This window comes from Pristiophorus japonicus, chromosome 1, assembly GCF_044704955.1.
Source record: "Pristiophorus japonicus isolate sPriJap1 chromosome 1, sPriJap1.hap1, whole genome shotgun sequence".
NCBI lineage: Eukaryota > Metazoa > Chordata > Chondrichthyes > Pristiophoridae > Pristiophorus > Pristiophorus japonicus.
Genome location: NC_091977.1, coordinates 64,253,597 through 64,277,732, shown reverse-complemented (window position 1 = coordinate 64,277,732; position 24,136 = coordinate 64,253,597). Strand labels below are relative to the sequence as shown.

At 44.0% G+C, this 24,136-nt stretch overlaps 1 protein-coding gene across 1 annotated transcript in view; it reads left to right on the top strand.

The window, feature by feature from the left end:
- The window catches only part of kcmf1 (potassium channel modulatory factor 1), a 138,545-nt gene that overhangs the window by 72,891 nt on the left and 41,518 nt on the right, over positions 1–24,136 (top strand). Inside the window, exon 4 of the mRNA XM_070880336.1 lies at positions 13,494–13,595. Coding sequence (XP_070736437.1) covers positions 13,494–13,595 — 102 coding nt within the window. The remainder of the gene's footprint in view (positions 1–13,493; positions 13,596–24,136) is intronic.

The window sequence follows — 24,136 nt, the reverse complement described above, 5'->3', positions numbered from 1 at the left end:
ACCATCCTCCTTCCAAATGAACTTAAACCATCTCCCACAGTTTGTCTACACAAACGCAATCTCATCCCATCATGGTCATATAAACCTGAATAAAATCACCCCCATGTATACACTTCTCTAAAGTAAAGAGTCATAGTTCTATGAGCCTATTTAGATCATTAAGATGCTTTAGACTGGGAATTAATCTTGTGGCCGCCTTCTGAAACTTTTCCAAAACCTCAATATTGCCACCATGTGAGACTACCAAAACTAGACACTGTATTCTAACGGAGGCCTAACCAAGGTCTTGTACAAGGACAATATAGTATGCTTTGACTTGTAGTCCATTGTCCTATAAGTACACCTTGGAACCCTATTAACTTTCATCATCATAGGCAGTCCCTCGAATCAAGGATCACTTATTTCCACGACAAAAAGTTCACAGGTGTTTCAATGAAGGACCTAAAATTCCAGCTCCGAACTAAATCTTGAAGGGTGGAAGATGCCTGTGCTTGGATTTTTTTTAACGTGTGGTGACCATGGCACACGAGCCAACACATGGGCTTGACAGAGCTCGGTCTTGGCCCAGCAGCAAGGATTAACCAAGCATTAACTGGAGACCAGCTTTGCTACATGGACCTAGTGTGCACACATATCGCAGTGTGGGCTGGGCCCTCGCCTCTTCTGGGCCCCGAACTCACGCCTCTCCTGGGCCCCGATCACGTCCCTCTACAATCTCTCGCCGCTCCTTCGCCCCAACCTCGCCGCTCCTGCAGTACCTACCCATGCTCCAATCACTGACCTGGATCTTGATGACGTCCCTTTTCACTGCGGTTGCTCTCCTGCTCCAGCACTTGCTGCTCCCTGGAATGATATGCCGCCACGCTGCTCCTTCCGCTCCCCGGCCTGCTCCAATGGTGCTCGCGGGCCAGGGGCTCGTGCAGACTTTATTAACTTTATTAACTTTAGATATTGCTTCACAACATTGGTCATGAACCTTTAGAGATCTGTGCACTTAGAACATCAAGACCTCTTTTTTTTTTATTACTCACTGGCTTTAGTTCTTTTCCCTGACAGGTATATGCATGTTCAGCATTTGACAAGTCGAAAGATTAATTGTGCAGAGCCTTGTCCGTTTTTGTTTTTAATATATATGTTTATCATTTGATTTACAATGTGTGGATCAGAGTTCTACAGTACATATACTGTTTATATGGGTCATCAACAATTTAGTATGGCAGTGGATATGGTCTAAAATTCAGGATAATAGCTCCTGTAGCAGATTTGAAAACTGTTCCCTTGTGGCTGTTTTTTACAAAATCATCATCATAGGCGGTCCCTCGAACGAGGATGACTTGCTTCCATGAGTTCACAGGTGTTTTGATGAAGGACCCGATGTTTCAGTCCTGAACTCCAATTGAGGGGGTGTGGAAGATGCCTGTGCATGAATTTTTTTAACGTGTGGTGACCGTTGCACACCAGCCACTACATGGGCTTGACAGAGCTAGGCCTTTATCCAGTGGCAAGGACTAACCAAGATGACTGGAGACCTGCCCTGCTGCACGGACCTAGCGTGCACACATATCGCAGTGTGGGCTGGCCTGTGCTGCCCCTGGGCTCTCGGCTCTTCTGGGCCTTGAACCCTCATCTGTCGCATCTCCGCCACGACCTCTAGCCGCTCCTCCGCCACAAGCATTCACCGCATGTTGCCACAAACACTCGCCGCTCAGTAAGGATATAACGACAGTACTGATATAATGATATTAAGGATATAATGACAGTAAGGATATAACAACATTACCGATATAATGACAATAAGGATATTATATCGGTGTATATACACACACACACACACATGTATGTATATATATATATATATATGTGTGTGTGTGTGTGTGTGTGTGTGTGTGTGTATATATAAAAATATATAAATATTTGCTAATTCTCTGTCGCTTTCCGTTATTCCTGTTAACATACATTTAGCATGGTTTGACTTGTGCGGGCGTTAAAATATTTCACATTTGTAGAATGATCCCGAATTTCAAATATTTACAGTAAAACAGCCATCCTTCTGGTGTTCGCTGTCTGCTGCCGTAGCCATTAGAGGTAGAGGCCATGTGGAGTTTAGGTCCTTGTTAATGAACTACATGAAGATGGATGGCAGTTGTGATGTCAGAACCTCAGTCTTAAATTTTTAGGATGCTTAATCGCTTTTTTGTTTAAACATTAAGCTTTCCACCCATTGACGAAGTTGACCCAGGATAGTTGAGCAGGCCTGAAAAGGTGGTGTAGTAATACTGCTTCCCCAAATGAAGGTTTCTTCCACAACAGCCTCAGTCCTGAGGTTTCCGGAATTCGGACACTCTACCTGTACCATCAAAGTAAAATGAAGTATTAATGGGGGGTTTGATTTGGAATCTCTAATTTATTTTTCATGCTTCTTAATTGAGTTTTTAGAAATTGCAGATCTCACCCAAACTCGTGAATAATCTAGAGCGTGCTGTAAATTAACACAAAATCCTGTTTCCTCGCTTAACTTTCCAAAAGAAAACGTAGCAATATACAATGATTAAGGCCCAGAACAAGGTTGACTCCCGTTTTTTTTAATATATTAATTCCTGGGATGTGGGCGTCGCTGGCACAGCCAGCATTTATTGCCCTCGAGTAGTTGGTCGTGAACCACCACCTTGAACTGCTGCAGTCCTCATGGTGAAGTTTCTCTCGCAGTGCAGTTGGGGAGGGAGTTCCAGGATTTTGACCCAGCGACGAAGGAACGGCAATATACTTCCAAGTCAGGATGGTGTGTGACTTGGAGAGGACCGTGGAGGTGGTGGTGTTCCCATGCACCTGCTACCTTGTCCTTCTAAGTGGTAGAGGTCACGGGTTTGGGAGGTGCTGCCAAAGAAGTTGCTGCAGTGCATCTTGTAGATCGTAGATACTGCAGCCATGGTACGTCGGTGATGGAGGGAGTGAATGTTTAAGGTGGTGGATGGGGTGCCAATCATGCGGGCTGCTTTGTCCTGGATGGTGTCGAGTTCTCGGTGTTTATATTAGTCTAGTTTACATACATCCCAGAAGTGACATGCTTGAAATGTGCTTTCTTCAAATGATGATGATGATAGGACACTGCTGCACAAGTCAGCCAGTATTCGTGATGGAATCTAAATTAATATAAAAGAGGAAGATGCAGGAATATATTTTGGAGTGCCTTGTGTTTTCTTTCAAAGTATACTGTATATATGAAGCTCTGCTTATTTTGGAAGAGTGGACAGAAGGAACTGGATGATGAGATCTCCCTAGTGAACTGGCAGTCTTTCTGAAAGCTTGTGTTCTGTTTCCTGATGCAGTCTCTTAAATGCAGGCGTCTCACATAATTGGATCACTTGCAGGCAGAGCAGCCAGTGGGCGGCTGTGAAATTCTTGCTGACTGGACATCCGATCAAATGAGGACCCACTGGAGATTTGTGCACTGACATTTGAAAAGACTTGGGGAGCACACCTTTGCATAAAACTTGAAGCGCTGCTGCTGGAACCTGCCAAGGCCTGTTCAGCAGCTAGTTTGGGCATTTTGTGAATAATATCCCCTTTAGAAAAGTAACATGCAAGTGGTTTTGGTTTGCTTTCTGAGCAGGTGCTCTTAAACAGGCTTTAAAAACGATAATCTAATATGGTTTCATTTTCCTTTAGTTTTAGTTGTCATAATGTTGTACATAGAAGTTACAACACGGAAACAGGCCATTTGTCCCAACCAGACCACGTTGGCATTATCCACCACACGAGCAAATAGTTTCATATTACATTTATCCATCCTGTTTCCATATCCCTTCAACCCCCTTTCCTTCATCTTTTTCATTTAATCTGTTCTTAATGTGAACATACTTTCTGTCTCAATCACTAATCCTGGAAGTAAATTCCAGTCTCAACTTTCTACGTAAAAATGTTTCTCATGTCATCTGTTCTAAATCTCTTACCATTTAATCTTGTATCCATGGCCTTTCATTCTTGGTCCCCAACCACTGGAAAGAGTCTGCTTCTATCTACCCTGTCTCATCTTTCATAATTTTAAACACTTTTTTTCATATCATCATGTAATCTGCCTTGTTTTAACGAAGGAAGTCCTAGTCTTTCACGGCTGTTTTCTACCTTCTATAAAGCCACAATATCCTTCATATACTGTGGAACCCAATACTAGACACAGTGCTGTGAAATCTTAAGGCTTTATGTAGGCCTCTTGAAGTTTATGTTATAACATTTGATATTAGCATTTTTAATGGCCTGAGTCGCTGTCTTCAGAGTTCTATGTGACCATGACACTACCGGATTGTGGTAAAAACCCATCTGGTTCCCTAATGTCCTTTTAGGGAAGGAGGTCTATCTGGTCTGGCCTATTATGTGACTACAGACCCACAGCAATGTGGTTGACTCTTAGCTGCCCTCTAAAATGGCCTAGTGAGCCACAAAGTTGTACCACTTCGCTCCGGTAAACAATAATAAAACTGAATGGACCACCCGGCATAGACCTAGGTACCAGATTCGGACACGTCAAAGGCACAAACAGCCCAGTCTACCCTGCAGAGTCCTCCTCGCTAACATCTGGAGACTCGTGCCAAAATTGGGAGAGCTGTTCCACAGCCTGCCTAGTCAAGCAACAGACCGACAGTCATGTTCACAAAGACTCCTCCATCACCATCCCTGGGTATGTCCTGTCCCAGTGGCTTGATAGCACCACTACTGACAGAGACCGAGGTTGTCCTATGAGAATAGATTGAGTAGATTGGGCCTATACTCTCGAGTTCAGAAGACTGAGAGGTGATCTCATTGAAACATGGAAGATTCTTAGGGGGATTGCCAGGGTAAATGCTGAGAGGAAGTTTCCCTGGGTGGAAGAGTCTAGAACTACGGGGCATAGTCTCAGGAAAAAAAGGGCATGATCTTAGAATAAGGGGCCGCCCATTTAAAACTGAGATGAGGAGAAATTTCTTCAGAGGGCTGTAAATCTGTGGAATTCGCTGCCACAGAGCTGTGGAAGCTGGGACATTGAATAAATTTAAGACAGAACTAGACAGTTTCTTAAACGATGAGGGATTATGGGGAGCAGGCGGGGAAGTGGAGCTGAGTCCATGATCAGAACTGCCATGATCTTATTGAATGGCGGAGCAAGCTCGAGGGTCCGTATGGCCTACTCCTGTTCCTATTTCTTATGTTCATATGGTAAGGGGTTGGCCACTTAAGACTAAGATGCTGAATTGTTGAGTATATTCAAGGCTGAGATAGATTTTTGGACTCTAGGGGAAATCAAAGGCTATGGGGATTGGGCAGGAAATGGAGTCTTATTGAATGGCACAGCAGGCTTGAGGGGCCGTATGGCCTACTTCTGCTCCTAATTCTTATGTTCTTAGATAATGAAGCAGTCTGTGATCGCATGGGGCAAGACCTGGACAATATTCAGCCTTAGGCTGATGAGCGGCAAGTAACATTCGTGCCACACAAAGTGCCGGGCAAAGACCATCTCCAAAAATAGTGTGTCTAACCACCTCCCCTTCACATTCAACAGCATTACCATTGTCGAATCCCTCACAATTAACATCTGGGGCTGGGGGAGGGGGAGGGTCATCATTGACAAGAAACTTAACTGGACCAGCCCCGTACACTGTGGCTTTAAGAACAGGTCAGAGACTGGGTATTCTGCAGCGAATGACTCATCTGATGCCCCAAAGCCTTTCCACCATCTACAAGTCAGGAGTGTGATGGAATACTCACCACATGCTTGGATGAGTAGAGCTCCAACAACACTCAAGAAGCTCAACATCATCCAGGACAAAGCAGCCCACTTGATTGGAACCCCATCCATCATCTTAAACATTCACCCTCTCCACCACTACGCACTGTGGCTGCCATGTGCACCGTCTACAAGATGCACTGCAGAAACTCGTCAAGACTTCTTAGACACCACCTCCCAAACCCATGATCTCTACCACCTGGACGAAGAAGGACAACAGGCGCATGGGAACACCACCATTTCCAAGTTCCCCTTCAATCCCATCATCCTGACTTGAAAGTATATCGCCATTCCTTCATCGTCGTAGGGTCAAAATCCTGAAATTCCCTACGTAACAGCACTGTGGAAGTACCTTCACCACATGGACAGTAGCAGTTCAAGAAGGCAGCTCATCACCACCACCTCGAGAGCAATTAGGGATGGGCAATAAATGCTGGCCTTGCCAGTAATGCTGACATCCCATGAATGAATAAAAATAAATAACTGGATACCCCAAAATCCCTCTGCTCTTTCAGAGATCTGAGTTGTTAGGTTAAAATGACTAAACTTGCCAATTCATTTGAGAGTTTTTTGGGTTTAGATTCTAGTAGCAGCAGCACTGAAGAGAGAAGGGCCTGGTGTAGGTTAATTTTTGTCAGTAAATTGTAACACATTGACCAACCCCCAGAACTCTGTCTCTGCAATACACACGGTTGTACTCCAGGGTGTTTTCAATTCAGTTGAACACAGTACAAAGCTTTAAATGTCCAACATTTCTGAAATATTGATACAGGGAGTCCGCAAGTACAACTACATCAGGAATGCAGAGATTAGAAGGCACACAGCACATACCGCTGTCTCTGAAGCCATTAGAGTTTGGCAATTTGGGCATATTTGACCCTGAAATAAGCTTCTGATCACATATCCAAGGCCGCCTATTTCCATCTCCATAACATCGCCCGTCTCTGCCCTTGCCTCAGCTCATCCACTGCTGAAATCCTCATCCATGCCTTTGTTACCTCTAGACTTGACTATTCCAACGATTTCGTGGCTGGCCACCCACCTTCTACCCAACATAAACTTGAGGTCACCCAAAACTCGGCTGCCCGTGTCCAAATCCCTCCATGGCCTCGCCCCTCCCTATCTCTAACCACCTCCATCCTCACAACACCCCCCCCCCCCCCCCCCCCGAGTTTTCTGCACTCCTTCAATTCTGGCCTCTTGAGCATCCCTGATTGATTGATTGATTATAATCGCACAACCATTGGTGGCCGTGCCTTCAGCTGCCTAAACCCTAAGCTCTGGAATTCCCTCCCTAAACCTCTCCGCCTCTCTTTCCTTCTTTAAGACGCTCCTTCAAACCTAGCTCTTTCGCTTTTGATCAACCACCCTAATTTCTCCTTGCATGGCTTTGACAAACTCATTGTCTTATAACACCCCTCTGAAGCACCTTGGGATGTTTTGGCTAGAAATTCGGTTGTCAGCGAAAATGTTTTTTTTTGCCAAAATTACTGTTTCGCTTCGCTATCGCTATCAGGCCGGAAATTCAACCGTTAGTTTATGCAGTGGTAAAAATTGGCGTTGCACAACAATTCGAGGCGCAAACCGCGATCCTCGCCAACTTTAGTCCAAGGCCGATACCGTTGGACTAAAGTTGGCGAGGATCCTGTTTGCGCCTCGAATCCTTGTGCAACGCCAATTGGGGAAAAAAAACAAAAATTCATAAAACGTTTACAAGACATTTATCTATCGAATCGCTGAAAAAGAATTAAAAAATAAAAACTTTTAACTTACCTTTTTGCAGGTCTTCATACTTACCGCTGCTGGCAGGGCTGCTATGACAGGTTTTTCTCTGTCGGTATTCTGAGCACAGAATATGGGTATGGAGCGAGCCAAATTTTTGGCGGCAACTCTATTTCGGGTCTTGTACGGCGGCGCTTCTTTGCCCAGCGGTATGTGGAAAGCACTGCTGCACAACGTCACTGAATTTCCCGCCGACCGGGTTTTCGCCAAAAAGGGTGAAAATAGCACCAAACACCCCGTCGCAAAATCGGCAAATTTCTAGCCCATAATACATTAAGTGCTCTATATAAATACAAGTTGTTGTTAATTCTCACTGGGACGAGAACTTGTGAATCGAGTCCTGCTGGCATCCCAATCAAGGCTCCCTCCAGATTAGCATAGACCTTTAGGCCGACCAAGAGCCACTTGGATGCCCACAGTCATGCAGGACTTAAAAAAAAAGCTCGGATATCCACATTGCATGGTACAACGTGCAAGACAGAGAAGACTAGAACTGTCGCATACACACCACTGCACACTCATTGGGAGTAGGTGATCAATTAGTCACATTGCTGATTGATGCACATAGATCAAGCCAAGATGTATTGATTGGAAGTGTGGTGAGAGAACTGAGATATCACCAGATTGTTAGAATAAGGAAGGTAATTTTGGCTATCTTAGTTCATTTCCCCCAAAGCCTAAAATTCTATTTCAGTATCTAGCTTTGGAATATACTACTCTTCCTGAAAGTTTATTCCTTGCCTTCAACACTTCTTTGTGTAAAGAATTTACTGACATCAAAACTAAATTTATCTTTTACTATGTTCCCTTGTCCTACTCTTGCTGATTAACTTAAAGTAATATTCCAGATTTAATTCTTCCATATCCTCTCTTGTATACTCTATAAGATTACCTGAAACAACTTTTCAGGATGGAAATACCAAGTTTTCCCAGTCTTGCCTCATAATTCAGACCGTGACCGTAGTGATCAGTGTAATGGTTCTTCTTTGCACTGATTGAATGCTTGAATGCCTCCCTTGTGTCTCGGTAACCAGAACAAAATGCGTTCTTCAACTTGCGGCCTGGTCAGCATACCTTGCACTACCTCTTTCAGCCTTCCTTTGGCTTGATTGATTGTTGCTTTGCAAAGGTTAGACACATTGAGCATAGAGGCTGCTAAGACTCCTGGATCTATTTCATCTTCATTCTTAGCTGGTCACCACCATTCATAAAGTACTCATGCTGCTTTTTATTTCTTTCTATGTGCAGTGGTTTAATGCTCATCTGCATTAAATTTAATCTGACATTTCTCTGACCACTTGCATATCTTGTTCAGTTGCTGATGTAATTTTTAGCTGTTAACTTTAATTCCATTGAGCTGCTTAGTATGGTATCATCTGCAAAGTTGACCACATGTGTATTGTGTTTCTGAATCCAGGTTATTTTTGTAAATTAGAAACCGTAATGATCCCAATACCAAACTCTGGGACACCCATTCAGTTTCCCTGCTGTGTGTGTCAAATCACCTCCCTAGTCTCTCGACACTATGGGCTAAATACCAATTATCTCGTGATTTAAAAACAGAAAATGCTGGAAATCTCAGCGGGTCAGGCAGCATCTGTGGAGAGAAGCAGAGTTAACATTTCAGGTCGATGACCCTTCGTCGACCTGAAATGTTAACTGCTTCTCTCTACAGATGCTGCCTGACCCGCTGAGATTTCCAGCATTTTCTGTTTTTATTTCAATTTCCAGCATCCGCAGTATTTTGCTATTGAATCCCATGTGATTTGTTTGTTTTGAGTGCTTTTAGCCAGTCTAGGGATTGGAAATTCGATCGTGCCTCTGTTGCAGCGTTAATCCAGGCAGAGTGGTAAATTTTGCGCCGGGAAATGATTTGCATCTCCATCCACAAAATTTACCCTGAATATGGAGCGGAGCGCTAAGGGAGACGTTCCACATCTCTTTTAGGGCAACTGAAAATCCTGTGCTAAACAGCCAGCCTTGTAGAGGCTTTAGTGTATTTTTTTTTAAACTGAAAGAAAAACATCAAAAACATTTCCAATACACTACTGACGCCACATCAACATTAATTGCAAAAATAAAAAACAATCTCCCTTACCTCAGGTCGACATTACTTCACTCAATGGGACTCGGACCGCCAGCTTTCACAGATGGTCCGACTCGGGCGGGCTACGGGGCACTACGGATCGGACGTTAACCAAATATTGCTACGCGTCTCCGCAAATCGGGCATCGAATGTCCTGGTGAGGCGCTGGAAGCTGGCTGCCCATCCAGAAATGCTTTCCACCGCCATTACCGCCCCTCTGGGGCGAAAACAAAGGCGGCAACAAGCCGAAAATCCAGCCCGAGGACCTTTGTCTCATTTATGTCCGTCATCAATTTTATTTGGGTCGTCTCTATTTGGTGACGAGCGTGTGAATAGTTGGAAGAAATAATCGTTCAGAATATTTACTACTTTTGTGCATATTTTCTGAGTGGGGCTCTAAGCAGGGCTTTACAACTGAACAGGTGTCAAATTCCTTTTGGACCCTGCTACCTAGCAGATCATTAGAAAGGACGAGTAAGTTGGACAAGGCACAACTAGTGGCTGGGCTCCTTTTTCAAGGCCCAGCTGTTATGCAACATGCATTGTTCAAGACAATAATAGTAGAATTTAGGTTGGAGGGTTTGCTTGAGCCTTCAATAATCATGAAGTCCATATTATAGGAGTAGTGGATCAGTTTAGTAGATTTACAGGTGAAACCAGAGGATAATTTCAGATACAGGTGCTCTGATGGTTTGGATGTCGGTCTCTGTAGGTTAATAAGAGCCCATGATCCAATATATCTTCATTTGAGTTACATTGAAGTAATAAAGCATGGGTTCACTTGACCAGAAGTTTAATGATGCTTTTAAGGGTCAGGCTGAGTATAGGCATTGATGTAGATCTGGGGAAAATAAGATCAGGTGCTGCAGCTCAGGCAACCCCCATTGGGGACACTATTCCCTTCAGAGTGATGTTCAACCAATAGAGGTACAATAATTCATAAAGGCTGTGCACTTTTTCAGTCTCTACCATAACAGATCCAGCAAAAAAAATCAGCAGGCATGTGTGCTGCCCCCTGGTGGTATTTTCAAGTTCAGCTCTAGCAAAGCTGCATATTATTCCCTTGTAGGATTAATTATCTCTGTTGAGCACCAGGTTATTTTTTGTGAAAATGGGAAGTTAATACAACTCTCTGTTTTTTTTTTAAATATGTTCAAACTGGTGAGCATCTTTGTAAAAAAACAGCAGTTCGTTTGATGGGTTGCAGTTAAGAGGCTTGATTTTTCGTTGAAAAAGATATAACATTTTCATAGAGAAAGTACTAGTGATAATATATATTGGGTTTTCATTGTGGGGGAGGACTTGATGTTTGACAGACATACACGACTCGAGTGCGATAAGCCTTAAAAAAAAACGCTGTACTTAGGATGTTGATCATTGTGTGGCAGGAAGTTATTCATAATTGTCAACATTTTCACCAAGTGGTAGAAGAGATTCATGTTTAAAGCTATCTATGTGCTTAGAGGAGTATTATGCAGGATGCTGTATAAGTTTATTCTGAAATTTGCTGCTTAAAATTAGCCCATTACCTTTAAAGGAAAAACTGCTCAGTTATTTGCTCCTTTTTCTTGGAGGCTGATTCCTTGTTTGGGGTACAGTGCCACATGTTCTCAGATTCCTCATCCAATTGGTCATTCATGTGTGAGCCTTAATGTCAGCAGGGTATTCCAGCATGGGTGTGGGAAGGAGCATATCACAGCCAAACCTTAGTTGCCCTTGCTCGATGTCAACTTCCAGAAGAGATTGGTAGGTACTGACCAGATGTGGAAATCTTGGCCAATTTTCCCCTTCTTAACACAAAGGCACTGAGGCCAACTGAAGCCTGAGCAGCTATTCAGATCGGCCAGCTTAGCACAGACCGTAGATCAAACCTGCGATCTTCCTTTTCTTCAACATCAATTCCCAAACCCGCGACCTCGACCACCTAGAAGGACGAGGGCAGCAGGTGCATGGCAATACTATCGCCTCCAAGTTCCCCACCAAGTTGCACAGCATCCTGACTTGGAAATATGTCATTCTTTCATCATCGCTGGGTCAAAATCCTGGAGATCCCTACCTAACAGCACTGTGTAAGTACCTTCACACGGACTGCAGCCGTTCAAAAAGGCAGCTCATCACCACCTTCTCGAGGGCAATTAGGACTGGGCAATAAATGCTGGACTTGCCAGCGACGCCCACATTCCATGAACGAATAATTTTTTTAAAAAGTGGATAAGCTATATACTTTTGATAAGTTCACTTACCTGATGTTGGCCTCCTGATCATGGTTACTATTTTTCTGATTTTTGCAGAAGCTGGGTGCTTGCACCTGGTGACTGTCAATCTCGTATGTTTTTCTCTCATGCTCACTCCCTTTATTTTGTTGCTCCCACCTCCAGCCCCATTCCAACTTTTCACTCTAGTTTACCTGGATACATGGAGACTCTATTCTCCAACAATCCAGATGGGGTAGCTTTCAAAGCTGCCTTTATGGTATTCACATTTCTGCCTCTAGAATTTTTTTTAAGAAATGCACAAGTTGGAGATTTCATCTGGTAATATTTTAATTGTTTAGTGACCATTTGGTTAATTTTTAAACAATCATTTAAGGAAAAAGTTTTTGTTACCAATGTTTTTCTGTATGCTCTTGTCATTAGATTTTGTCAATAGCTGTTGTCAATAGCTCCCAAGGTTGTTTGCAGTAAGCGTTTGCATCCACGGCTCCTGGTCAGCAACACAACCTAGTTCTGTGTACCATCATATGGCGCCAGGGTGAAGTGTGACTCCATATTATGCACATTAAAATAGAAACACATACAACCAGTCAGTGTATGGAAGAGAAAAATAGAATTAGTTTTAGGAAGGACTGTTCAGAATTGGGCTTACTGTTCTCAGCACTACACCTTGGGCTTCACCTCGATGATTAACATACTGTTGTGTTGTGTTCTGAGTGAGCATCAGCAGGCAATCACCATGATAGAATAAATTGCAACATTGATGACAATTAAGCAATAAGATTTGACCTCCGTGCAAATGATTGATTTGATCACTTGGGGCAGTATTGCTTTACTTTGTAGGCATTTAATTCTTTGATCACTGCATCTCAAGTTTTTAATATAGTTGTACAAAGTAGGCAGTTGTAATGCAGTAATCCTTGGTTGGTTAATTACATTAAAATCATATATCCGCCAATTATAGCTATAAAAACTTTAGCATTAATATGTGTTCTGTAACCCAAAATGGAGCCTTTTTAAAATTTATTTGATGGCATTGAGAAAATCAGACAGCATGCCATCTCCTGTTCATTGATATTGTAAAGGTAGAAACAAAATGCATCAGGTCCATCCGTATCTGTAAAAAGAAAAGTCAGGTTAATATTTCAGGTAAAAAATCTTCTGTGTGAACTGAAAGATAAGTCGTATCCTGGAAGGAAAGAAACAGATAATGCAATCATGAAGGACGTTAATGGGTTGAATGACCTCCAACCAATAATGGATGACATACAAGATCATCTCAATGAGGCAATAGAAAGACAAAAGAACAAAATATGAAATAACAAAGAAAGGGAAAGTCCACACAAGCAAAAAGACAAGATAATGGGGGAAATTTGAGATTTCTAGATTCAGGACGACTGAAATGAAAACAAAAAATGTTTGAAAGGCTGTAGATCTGCCAGTGCCCATTCTCTCTTCTCTTTCCACCCCCCCCCAAAAAAAAACTTTTCTTTATATTTCTAGATGTAGAGTTCAGCTCCTATTTGTGAATATTTAGAGTGCAGCTTTCTTTATTTCCCCTTCCCAATTCTTAGTTACCCTCATTTGTCTGAATTTTTAGATTTTGTCGTAACTAGAAGTGATCATTAAACTTACTTCTTTTAATATATTACAGGTTTGTCCAATTTGTGCAGCATTACCTGGAGGAGATCCTAATCATGTCACGGACGACTTTGCAGCTCATCTTACACTTGAACACAGGGCTCCTAGAGATTTAATATCCTTTTAAGAGTCTAAAATTCAGCTACTTGAAAGTGCCAAAAGGAAAATTCATAGTTGTGTATCCTGTGCCACAAAGATTTATGGAAGTGATTTTAAAATGGAAATGGTTCATGGCCTAGTTTTTCAACGAGGTGGTGATACGGTAGAGTAAAGTAGCCAACTCAATAACATTTGTGTTGAATATAGACTGCTCGTGCCACTGTGTGGTGTTGAATTTTTGTAATATATATTAGGGCCTAAATTGCCCACCGCCGGAAACGAGATGCATCTACCATTTTTGATGTGTTCTGGCTGCCCCAATGCATGGGGTGGCCTAACTGTCAAAATTCAGCACTTTGGGGATTTTTTTGGAGCAGGGCGAAAGTGGTATGTGTATCATCATGGGGGCGGGAAGGAATGGCTGTCACTAGCGGGGCGGGGCGGAGTAGCTGAGGTTGTCGGTCATCAGCACCGCGCTGATGACATCATCGCGCTGGCGCGTCATAATGTCTCTCCCCTTGAGTTAAAGGGGAGGGCCACTGCGAACTCTGCAGCCATGTTGGTGGCAAACATTGTTCAACCAGGGAGGGTTTCGGCCGGGCCAGCGGCCTGGCACTCAAAATTTCATAAAGGGGTATCCTTCTCTCAATCGGCAGCTTCTTTTGATCCAATCAATTGTGCAAACTGCTAAAATGAATTGCCCCTAAAACACATACAGTAACGGGATGGTGTATTACCTTTTCGTTAAATAAAAAGTAAAGCGGGCCAAAATTGCACCTTCCGATGAGGCCTCTGGTCACCTGAAAGCAGAGGCCATGGGGCGGTGCGGAATGGCCGCCGAGTCTCCGTGGAGGGGGCGCCATTTTTGAAATTGCCCTAGTTTACTTTTGGAGCAGTGTAGGGGATGGCTCTGCCCGTTTTCATGCCGCGGTGTGCACACGCCGACCCATTAACGACTGGCGGGGACCCCTTCGCGAAATTGCCTCTTTCCTGGAATTGCCCCGTGGGGGCGGCCCCGCCGTTGGTCAGTGCCCCCAACAGTTTTTGCTGTTGGTACACTCTGTGGCATGGCGGCGCGGCCGCCCTTAAAGGGGAGGGCGCACTGCCGCAGCCACCATGTTATTTTTTTTTTGTCGGGGCCGCCCCGAAAGGCAATTTCGCGAAGGGGTCCCCGCCAGTCGTTAATGGGTCGGCGTGTGCACGCCGCGGCATGAAAACGGGCAGAGCCATCCCCTACACTGCTCCAAAAGTAAACTAGGGCAATTTCAAAAATGGCGGCCTCTCCACGGAGACTCGGCGGCCATTCCGCACCGCCCCATGGCCTCCGCTTTCAAGTGACCAGAGGCCTTATCGGAAGGTGCAGTTTTGGCCCGGTTTACTTTTTATTTAAGAAAAAGGTAATACACCATCCCGTTACTGTATGTGTTTAAGGGGCAGTTCATTTGAGCAGTTTGCACAATTGATTGGATCAAAAGAAGCTGCCGATTGAGAGAAGGATACCCCTTGATGAAAATTTTGAATTTGTAATGTAAGGGTAGCTCCCATATGCCTCTTTCACTCCCTTAAAGACCCCGGGTGTCAGCAATTGTATGGCGTCGTCCTCTTCAGACACATTAAAGCAACTTGTATTTCTCGAAGTTATTAAATCTAAATTACCTCTCTTCAAAACTTAATTCAAAACTTCAAAACTAAGGGACTCCTCAGAATATATTAGTTAAGTTGACCTGAAGTCCCTCTTTACCCAGTCCTTCCCACTCCCTCTCCACTCATCCCAAATGGTCCTCCTCAGAGCCTGCATCCTCTGATTTTGGAACCTGTGTTAACTTGGTGCAAGACAAGCTACATATAACGTTACTTTCATGTATTGCTCATTCATCTGATACAGCTCTGGACTTGTTTGAGCACAGTCATATGTTTACATCATTTGAGAGCCACGTCTTCCCTGACATCAACATGAAATACTTGCAAGTATATATAAATCTTTATTCTGGTAAATGCCCCAATGACGATTTGAAATTAAATGTTTGAGGATGAGGTGCCAATGGAGGTTGACGAGAATAGTGATAGGAGAGTGGGACTTTGGAATAGGATGCAGGCAGCAGAGCTTTGGACAAATGGGAGTTATGTAGGGTAGTACACAAGAGATCAGCGAGCAGCATTAGTTGAGTCTGGAGGTGACAATGACGTGAAAGAGGGTTTCACTGATGGTCAAAGTGAAGTAAGGGTGGCGGTGGGTGATGATGTGGAGGTGGGGATAGGTTATGCCATTTGAAGTTCAGCTCGGGGTCAAACGGGACATCGAGGTTGAGCACTGTTGAGTTCATCCTGAGTTCAACCGAGTAGGAGGCTGGAGTTGAGGGTTAGCCATTTAAATTTTTGATGGGAACTGAATAGCATTGCTTTATTCTTTCCAATATTACGTCAGAGTATGTTCTGGTTCATTCACAACCTGTCAGTTACATGGATAATTGGTTATTACCCAGCTTACTGAGTGGGATTCACACACTAAAGAATGACTAGTTCAATCCATACTCTCAATTCTTAACATGTTAGTCACCCTGGTTCCAACCCTCCTGCTGCAGTGCACACCTATGATGTTGAGACAAGATATATTGCCCTAGATGCCCTACTTTGCTGTCATGCATGGTTGTTTATCTCTAACCTGCCAGAAGACATTTAGAGCAATTGCCAAAGCACTGTTGAATGGCAAAAGCCCCTGCGTTGTTGGAAGAATTTATAGTGTAAAGTGCATAAGTTTCATCTCTTTTGTTGACGTGGTGTACATGGACTTCCAAAAGGCGTTCGACAAAGTGCCACATAATAGGCTTGCCAGCAAGATTGAAGCCCATGGAATAAAAGGGACAGTGGCAGCATGGTTACGAAATTGGCTAAGTGACAGGAAACAGAATAGTGGTGAACGGTTGTTTTTAGAGAAAAGAGGAACCCTGTTGTGGTTCTGAGAGGAAGGGGAAGGGGTGTGAGCAGAGGTGTGGGAAATAGAACGAACATGGTCGAGGGCCATGTTAACCACGGCGGAGGGGAATCCTCGCTTGAGAAAAAAGGAAGACATGTCAGAGGCGCCAGTGTGAAAGGTGGCGTCATCAGAGCAGATGCGACGGAGAAACTGGGAGAATGGAATGGAGACAGCCATGATCTTGAATGGCGCAGCAGGCTCGAGAGGACAAATGGCCTACTCCTGCTCCTATTTTTTAATGTTCTTATGTTGTTATGAGTCCTTACAGGATGCGGTGTGGGAGTCAGAGGGCTAACACCCACAGCATTGAAACACTGACCACACTCGATCAGCTCCACTGGGCAGGCCACATAGTTTGCATGCCAGACACGAGACTCCCAAAGCAAATGCTCTACTCTGAGCTCCTTCACGGCAAATGAGCCAAAATTGGGCAGCGGAAACGCTGCAAGGACACCCTCAAAGCCTCCCTGCGACATCCCCACTGACACCTGGGAATCCCTGGCCCAAGACCGCCCTAAGTGAAGGAAGTGCATCCGAGAGGGCGCTGAGCACCTCGAGTCTCAACGCCGAGAGCATGCAGAAATCAAGCGCAGGCAGCGGAAAGAGCGTGCGGCAAACCAGTCACATTCACCCCTTCCCCCACCCGTGACAGAGTCTGTGGCTCTCGTATTGGACTGTTCAGCCACCAAAGAACTCACTTCAGGAGTGGAAGCAAGTCTTCCTCGATTCCGAGAGACTGTCTATGATGATGATGTGGATACTGGTCGAAAGTCTATGTTAGAAGGAACATCAAATGAGGCTATATGGGTTGAACTAAAGAACAAAAAAGGGGCAATCTCACTTCTGGGAGTGTACTATAGACCCCCAAATAGTCCGAGGGAGATAGAAGAGCAAATTTTTAACGAGTGCAAAAAAAATAGGACAGTAATAGTGGGGCATTTCAATTACCTTAACATTAACTGGAATACTATCAGTGTAAAAGGTACAGAGGGCTCAGAATTTCTAAATTGCATTCTGGAGAATTTTTTTAGCCAATATGTAGCAAGCCCAACAAGGGGTGGGGGGCTGCAGTTCTGGATTTAGTGTTGGGGAATGAAGCTGGGCAGGTGTACGGAGTAGCAATGGGAGAGCATTTTTGTGGTAGTGATCATAATTTAGTTAGTTTTAGCATAATTATGGATAAGGACAAAGAAAAAACAGGAGCAAGAGTTCTAAATTGGGGGGGTCAATTTTACCAGGCTGAGAAGTGATTTAGCAAAAGTGAACTGGAAACAGTTACTTGAAGGTAAATCAGAACCAGAGCAGTGGGAGGCATTCAAGAGGGTGGTACATGGAGTTCAAGGTAAACATGTTCCCACAAAAAAAAGGGTAGAACTGCCAAATTTAGAGCCCCCATGGATGACAAGGTGTATACAGGGTAAAGTAAGTCAAAAAAGGGAAGCCTATATCAGATATCGTGAGCTCAATACTGCAGAAAGCCTAGAAGAGTATAGAAAGTGCAGGGGTGAAATTAAGAAGGAAATTAGGAAAGCAAAGAAGAGTGCATGAAAAAATACTGGCAAGTAAAATCAAAGAAATCGCAAAGGGCCGAAATTGATGTCCCGCTGGCACCTGTTTCTCGGCGACATTCGTCAGTCCGTGGATTTTCACTGCCCGCTGCGATCCTCCAGCGCGACTTTGATGGAAATGTAGTGGGCGAGAGCGGCGTGTAACAGGCTGTGCAGGTCATTAGACTTGGCAAAGATCAGAGGCCGAGTTCTGTGCTTGTGATTTTTTTTTAATATGTATGCGCGATTTTTTATTAAGGTTATTGAAGTTATTGCTGGGGGAATGGGTTGGTGATTGGTGAATGAGTGTGAAGCTTAGGACCACAAGGGGCTTGGTAAGTGGGAGTGTAAAGCTCAGGACCATAAGGGGCTGGGAGAGTGGGCTGGAGATTGATTAAAATAAAATTATTGATCTCAATTGGACTGTTTTGGAAGGGCTGAGTGTGTGTAATTCCAAGTAGATCTGAGGAACGTTTTCATGAGAAGGGTCCGTACTGTCCGCTAAAGATCGGCTAAGATCAGGTAAGACCTTACTTTTTAGGGCGGGCAGTAAATGGATCTTAGTTTTTGGGGCCTTCTCCGATGGGCGGGTAGTATGGGCTACCGCCAATGGTAAATATCTGATGAATTTATCACCGGTGGGAATGTGGGCAGTAATTGATTTTTTTTTTAATCAAATTCGCATTTCTGGGCAGGTAGTGGGCAGTAATATAATGAATTTCCAGCCCTAGGATGTTTTACAATTACATAAAGAGCAAGAAGATAACTAAGGAAAGAGAAGGGCCTATTAGGGACCAAAATGGTGATCTCTGGGTGGAGGCGGAGGATGTGGGTAAGCTACTAAATGAATACTTTGCGGCCGTCTTCACAAAAGAGGTGGACAATGCTGACGTTGAGGTTCAGAAGGAAGATAGTGAAATATTGGACGGGATAAACATTGTAAGTGAGGAAGTTTTAAGGGGTTTAGCATCCTTGAAAGTAGATAAATCGCCAGGACCAGATGAAATATATCCGAGGCTACTAAAAGAAGTAAGGGAGGAAATTGCGGAGGCTCTAACCATCGTTTTTCAATTCTCCCTGGCTACGGGAGTTGTGCCACAGGATTGGAGAACTGTTAACGTTGTAGAACGATTAGTGAGGAGATGAAGAATAATTTCTTCACCCAGAGGGTGATGGGAGTCTGGAACTCACTGGTGGTTGAAGCAGAAATACTCATCACATTTAAAAGGTACTTGGATGTGCATTTCAGGAGCTGTAACCTACAGGGATAAGGACCTAGTACTGGAAGGTAGGATTAGACTGGGTAACTCTTTCGACCGGCACGACACAATGGGCCGAATGGCCGCCTTCTGTGTCGTAGCACAGAGTGCATAAGGGACAGGTTCCTTGAGCAGTATGTAATGGAACCAACTGGGGGCAGGCTATCTTAGATCTGGTCCTGTGTATTGAAACAGGATTAATAAACAATCTCTAGTAAAGGATCCCCTCGGAATGAGTGATCATAGCATGATTGAATTTCAAATTCAGATGGAGGGTGAGAAAGTTGGATCACTAACCCGTGTATTAAGCTTAAATAAAGGGAACTATGAAGGTATGAGGGCACAGTTGGCTAAAGTGGACTGGGAAAATAGATTAATGTGTAGGACGGTTGGTGAACAGTAGTGTACATTTAAGGAGATATTTCACAACTCTCAAGAAAAATATATTCCAGTGAGGAGGAAAGGGTGTTAGAGAAAAGATTGCCATCTGTGGCTAACTAAAGAAATAAAGGACGGTATCCAATTAAAAACAAGGGCATACAAAGTGGCAAAAACTAATGGGAAGACAGAAGACTGTGAAGCTTTTAAAAGCCAGCAAAGAATGATTTTAAAAAATGATTAAGAATGGGAAGATAGAATATGAAAGTAAACTAGCACAAAATATAAAAACAGATAGCAAGAGTTTCTATAGGTATATAAAAAGGAAAAGAGTGGCTAAAGTAAATGTTGGTCCCTTAGAGAACGAGACCAGGGAATTAGTAATGGGGAACATGGAGATGGCAGAAACTCTGAACAGATAATTTGTATTAGTCTGTACGGTAGAGGACACTAATAATATTCCAACAGTGGATATTCAAGGGATTATAGGGGCGGGAGGAACCGAACACAATCACAATCACTAAGGAGGTGATACTCAGTAAGATAATGGGACTAAAGGCAGATAAATCCCCTTGACCTGATGGCTTGCATTCTAGGGACTGAAGAGAAGTAATGGCAGGGATTTTGGATGCATTGGTTGTAATTTACAAAAATTCCCTGGATTCTGGGGAGGTCCCAGCAGATTGGAAAACTGCAAATGTAACGCCCCTATTTAAAAAAGGAGGCAGACAAAAAGCAGGAAACTATAGACCAGTTAGCCTAACGTCTGTGGTTGGGAAAATGTTGGAGTCCATCATTAAAGAAGCAGTAGCAGGACATTTGGATAAGCAACATTCGGTCAGGCAGAGTCAGTATGGATTTATGAAGGGGAAGTCATGTTTGACAAATTTGCTAGAGTTCTTTGAGGATGTAACGAACAGGGTGGATAAAGGGGAACCAGTGGATGTGGTGTATTTGGACTTCCAGAAGGCATTTGACAAGGTGCCACATAAAAGGTTACTGCACAAGATAAAAGTTCACGGGGTTGGGGGTAATATATGGATGGAGGATTGGCGAACAGAGAGTTGGGATAAATGGTTCATTCTCTGGTTGGCAACCAGTAACTAGTGGGGTGCTGCAGGGATCAGTGCTGGAACCCCAACTATTTACAATCTATATTAACGACTTGGAAAAAGGTTCTGAGTGGAACGTAGCCAAGTTTGCTAGCGATACAAAGATGTGGCGAGGACACAAGAAAATCTGCAAAAGGACATCGAGGGGCAAAAATTTGGCAGATGGAGTATAATGTTGGAAAGTGTGAAGTCATGCACTTTGGCAGAATATAATTTAAATGGAGAAAGATTGCAAAGTGCCGCAGTACAGCGGGACCTGGGGGTACTTGTGCACGAAACACAAAAGGATAGTATACAGGTACAGCAAGTGATCAGGAAGGCCAATGGATGGAGTATAAAAGCAGGGAAGTCTTGCTATACAAGGTATTGGTGAGGCCACACCTGGAATACTGCATGCAGTTTTGGTTTTCATATTTACGAAAGGATATACTTGCTTTGGAGGTAGTTCAGAGAAGGTTCACTCAGTTGATTCCGGGGATGAGGGGGTTGACTTATGAGGAAAGGTTGAGCCTCTACTCATTGGAATTCAGAATGAGAGGCGATCTTATCGAAACATATAAGATTGAGGGGGCTTGACGAGGTGGATGCAGAGAGGTTGTTTCCATTGATGGGGGTGACTAGAACTAGAGGGCATGATCTTAGAATAAGAGGCCACCCATTTAAAACAGAGATGAGGAGGAATTTCTTCTCTGAGGGTTGTAAATCTGTGGAATTTGCTGCCTCAGAGAGCTGTGGAAGCTGGGACATTGAATAAATTTAAGATAGAACTTGACAGTTTCTTGAACGATAAGGGGATAAGAGGTTACGAGGAGCGGGCAGGGAAGTGGAGCTGAGTCCATGATCAGATCAGCCTTGGTCTTATTGAATGGCAGGGCAGGCTCGAGGGGCCGTATGGCCTACTCCTGTTCCTGTTTCTTATGTTCTTAGAATCATTGAAAAATTACATAATATGAGGAACTGGACAGAGAAGATGGAGAGAAACTGTTCCCATTGGCAGAGGGTCGAGAACTAGACACAGATTTAAGGTAATTGGCAAAAGAACCAAAATCAACATAAGTAAAAACTTTTTTACGCAGCGAGTGGTTAGGATCTGGAATACATTGCCTGAAATGGATTTCAAAAAGAGTTGGATAAGTACCTGAAAGAAAAAAATTTGCAGAGCTATGGGGAAAGGGCGCGAGAGTGGGACTGGCTGAGGTGCTCTTGCAGAGAGCTGGCATGGGCTCGACGGGCCAAATGGCCGCCTTCCGAGCTGTAATCATTCTATGACTCTATAAAGCTATCCCAGGCATGAGGCGATCGACAAACCTCACACTCTACAAAACAAGACAAAGTAAATATTATCCATAGTTCCAGTCCTGTAGAACCCTGCACAGCAGTTTAGGTTTCCAGGGTCGTCTTTTTTTTTTAAGAACATAAATAGGAGTAGGAGCAACGTTCCCTCTAAGCTGTGCAGTTGCGCAGCTCTCTGCTGGTCCTGCGCACTCCAGGATTGCGAAACTGAATGCACCGTACATCCCCCCCCAAAAAAAAATTAAGGGGAACATTGAGTAGGAGTAAGCAATTTGTCTCTTCGAGCCTGCTCCATCATTCAGTAAGATCATGGCTGATCTAGCTCAACTCCACCTTCCCTTACTATTCCCATATACCTTGGTTCCTTTAGTATCCAAAAATATTTCAATCTCTGCCTTGATAATACTCAACAACTGAGCAATCCACAGCTCTCTGGGGTAGAGAATGACAAAGATTCACAACTCTTTGGGTGAAGAAATTTCTCCTCCTCTCAATTCTAAATGGCCTCCCCCACATTTCTCCGTCATTTTCCATCTGCCATGTTGCGCACTCACTTAACCTGCCTATTATCTCACTCCAGGAACTTGAGCACATAAATCTAGTGCTGAGGGAGTGCTGCACGGTTTTTCGGAGGAGAAGTTAAACCAAGGCCCCATCCGTGCTCTCAGGTGCACGTAAAAGATCCTATTTCGAAGAAGAGCAAGGGAATTAATTACCGGTGTCCTGGCCAATATTTATCTCTCAACCAACATAACAAAATCAGTTTATCTGGTCATTATCACATTGCTGTTTGTGAAAGTTGCTGTGTGCAAATTGGCTGCTGTGTTTCACATATTACAACAGTGACTGCACTCCAAAAGTACTTCACTGGCTGTTAAGTGTTTTGAGACGTCCAGTGATTGGGAAAAGCGCTATATAAATGTAAGTCTTTCTTTCTTTGCAGCATCTTTGCATCCTCCGTACAGCTTCATTTCCCATTTTGTATCATCAAAAACTTGGATACATTTTTCCCACTTGTTTCATCTGATTTCTGGAGTGCAGCAGAAATTGCCGGAAAGCACAATAGTCATTCTGGCGATCTCTTGATGCCCATGAAAATTGTGGTCCTGCGGCATCCAGGTGTTGAGCAATGGAGAAATAAGGTTCAGTTGATGGCGCTGCCATTATTCAGCTTTTTACTGTGCCATAAAACCAAGAAGGCACCATGTTCAATCTCCCATCTGTTCTGATTCCGCGGTAGTAAGGAGTCCTACAATTGGCTTCACTGCTCCTTGCTGAAAGAAGGAAATGTGTGTGTGTATATCCATTGGTAAGGATCACGGTTTGCATGTCGTCGTGGAGGATGGTGACGTACTTTTGGGGGCATCCGAAACGAAGGAGGACACTCCATAGATCCTCGCGGTTGGCAGTGTCAAAGGCCTTTGTAAGGTCAAAGAAGGCCATGTATAAGGGCTGGCACTGTTCCCTGCATTTTTCCTGCAGCTGTCACGCTGCAAAAATCATGTCCCTTGTGCCTGGAGGGGACAAAATCCGCACTGCGACTCCGGGAGGAGCTCCTCGGCCACAGGGAGAAGACGGTTGAGGAGGACTCTAGCGATGATTTTGCCAGTGGTTGATAGCAGGGAGATTCCTCTGTAATTGCCGCAGTCGGACTTGTCCCTTTTTAAAAGATGGTCACGATCACTGCATCGCTAAGATCTCCCGGCATGCTCTCCTCCCTCCAGGTGAGAGAGATGAGGTCATGTATTCGCGCCAGTAGTGACTCCCCGCATACTTCAGTGCCTCAATAGGGATTCCATCCGCTCCCGTAGCATTGTTTTTTTAGCTGTCTTATAGCCTTTTCTACCTCGTGCAGTGTTGGGGTCTCACTGAGGTGGTGGCGGGTAGCATACTGCGAAATGGAGTCGAGAACACTCGAGTCAAAGTTAGAGTCTCGATTGAGGAGATCTTCGAAGTATTCCTTCCAGCGGGCCCTGACTGCCTCAGTGTCCTTG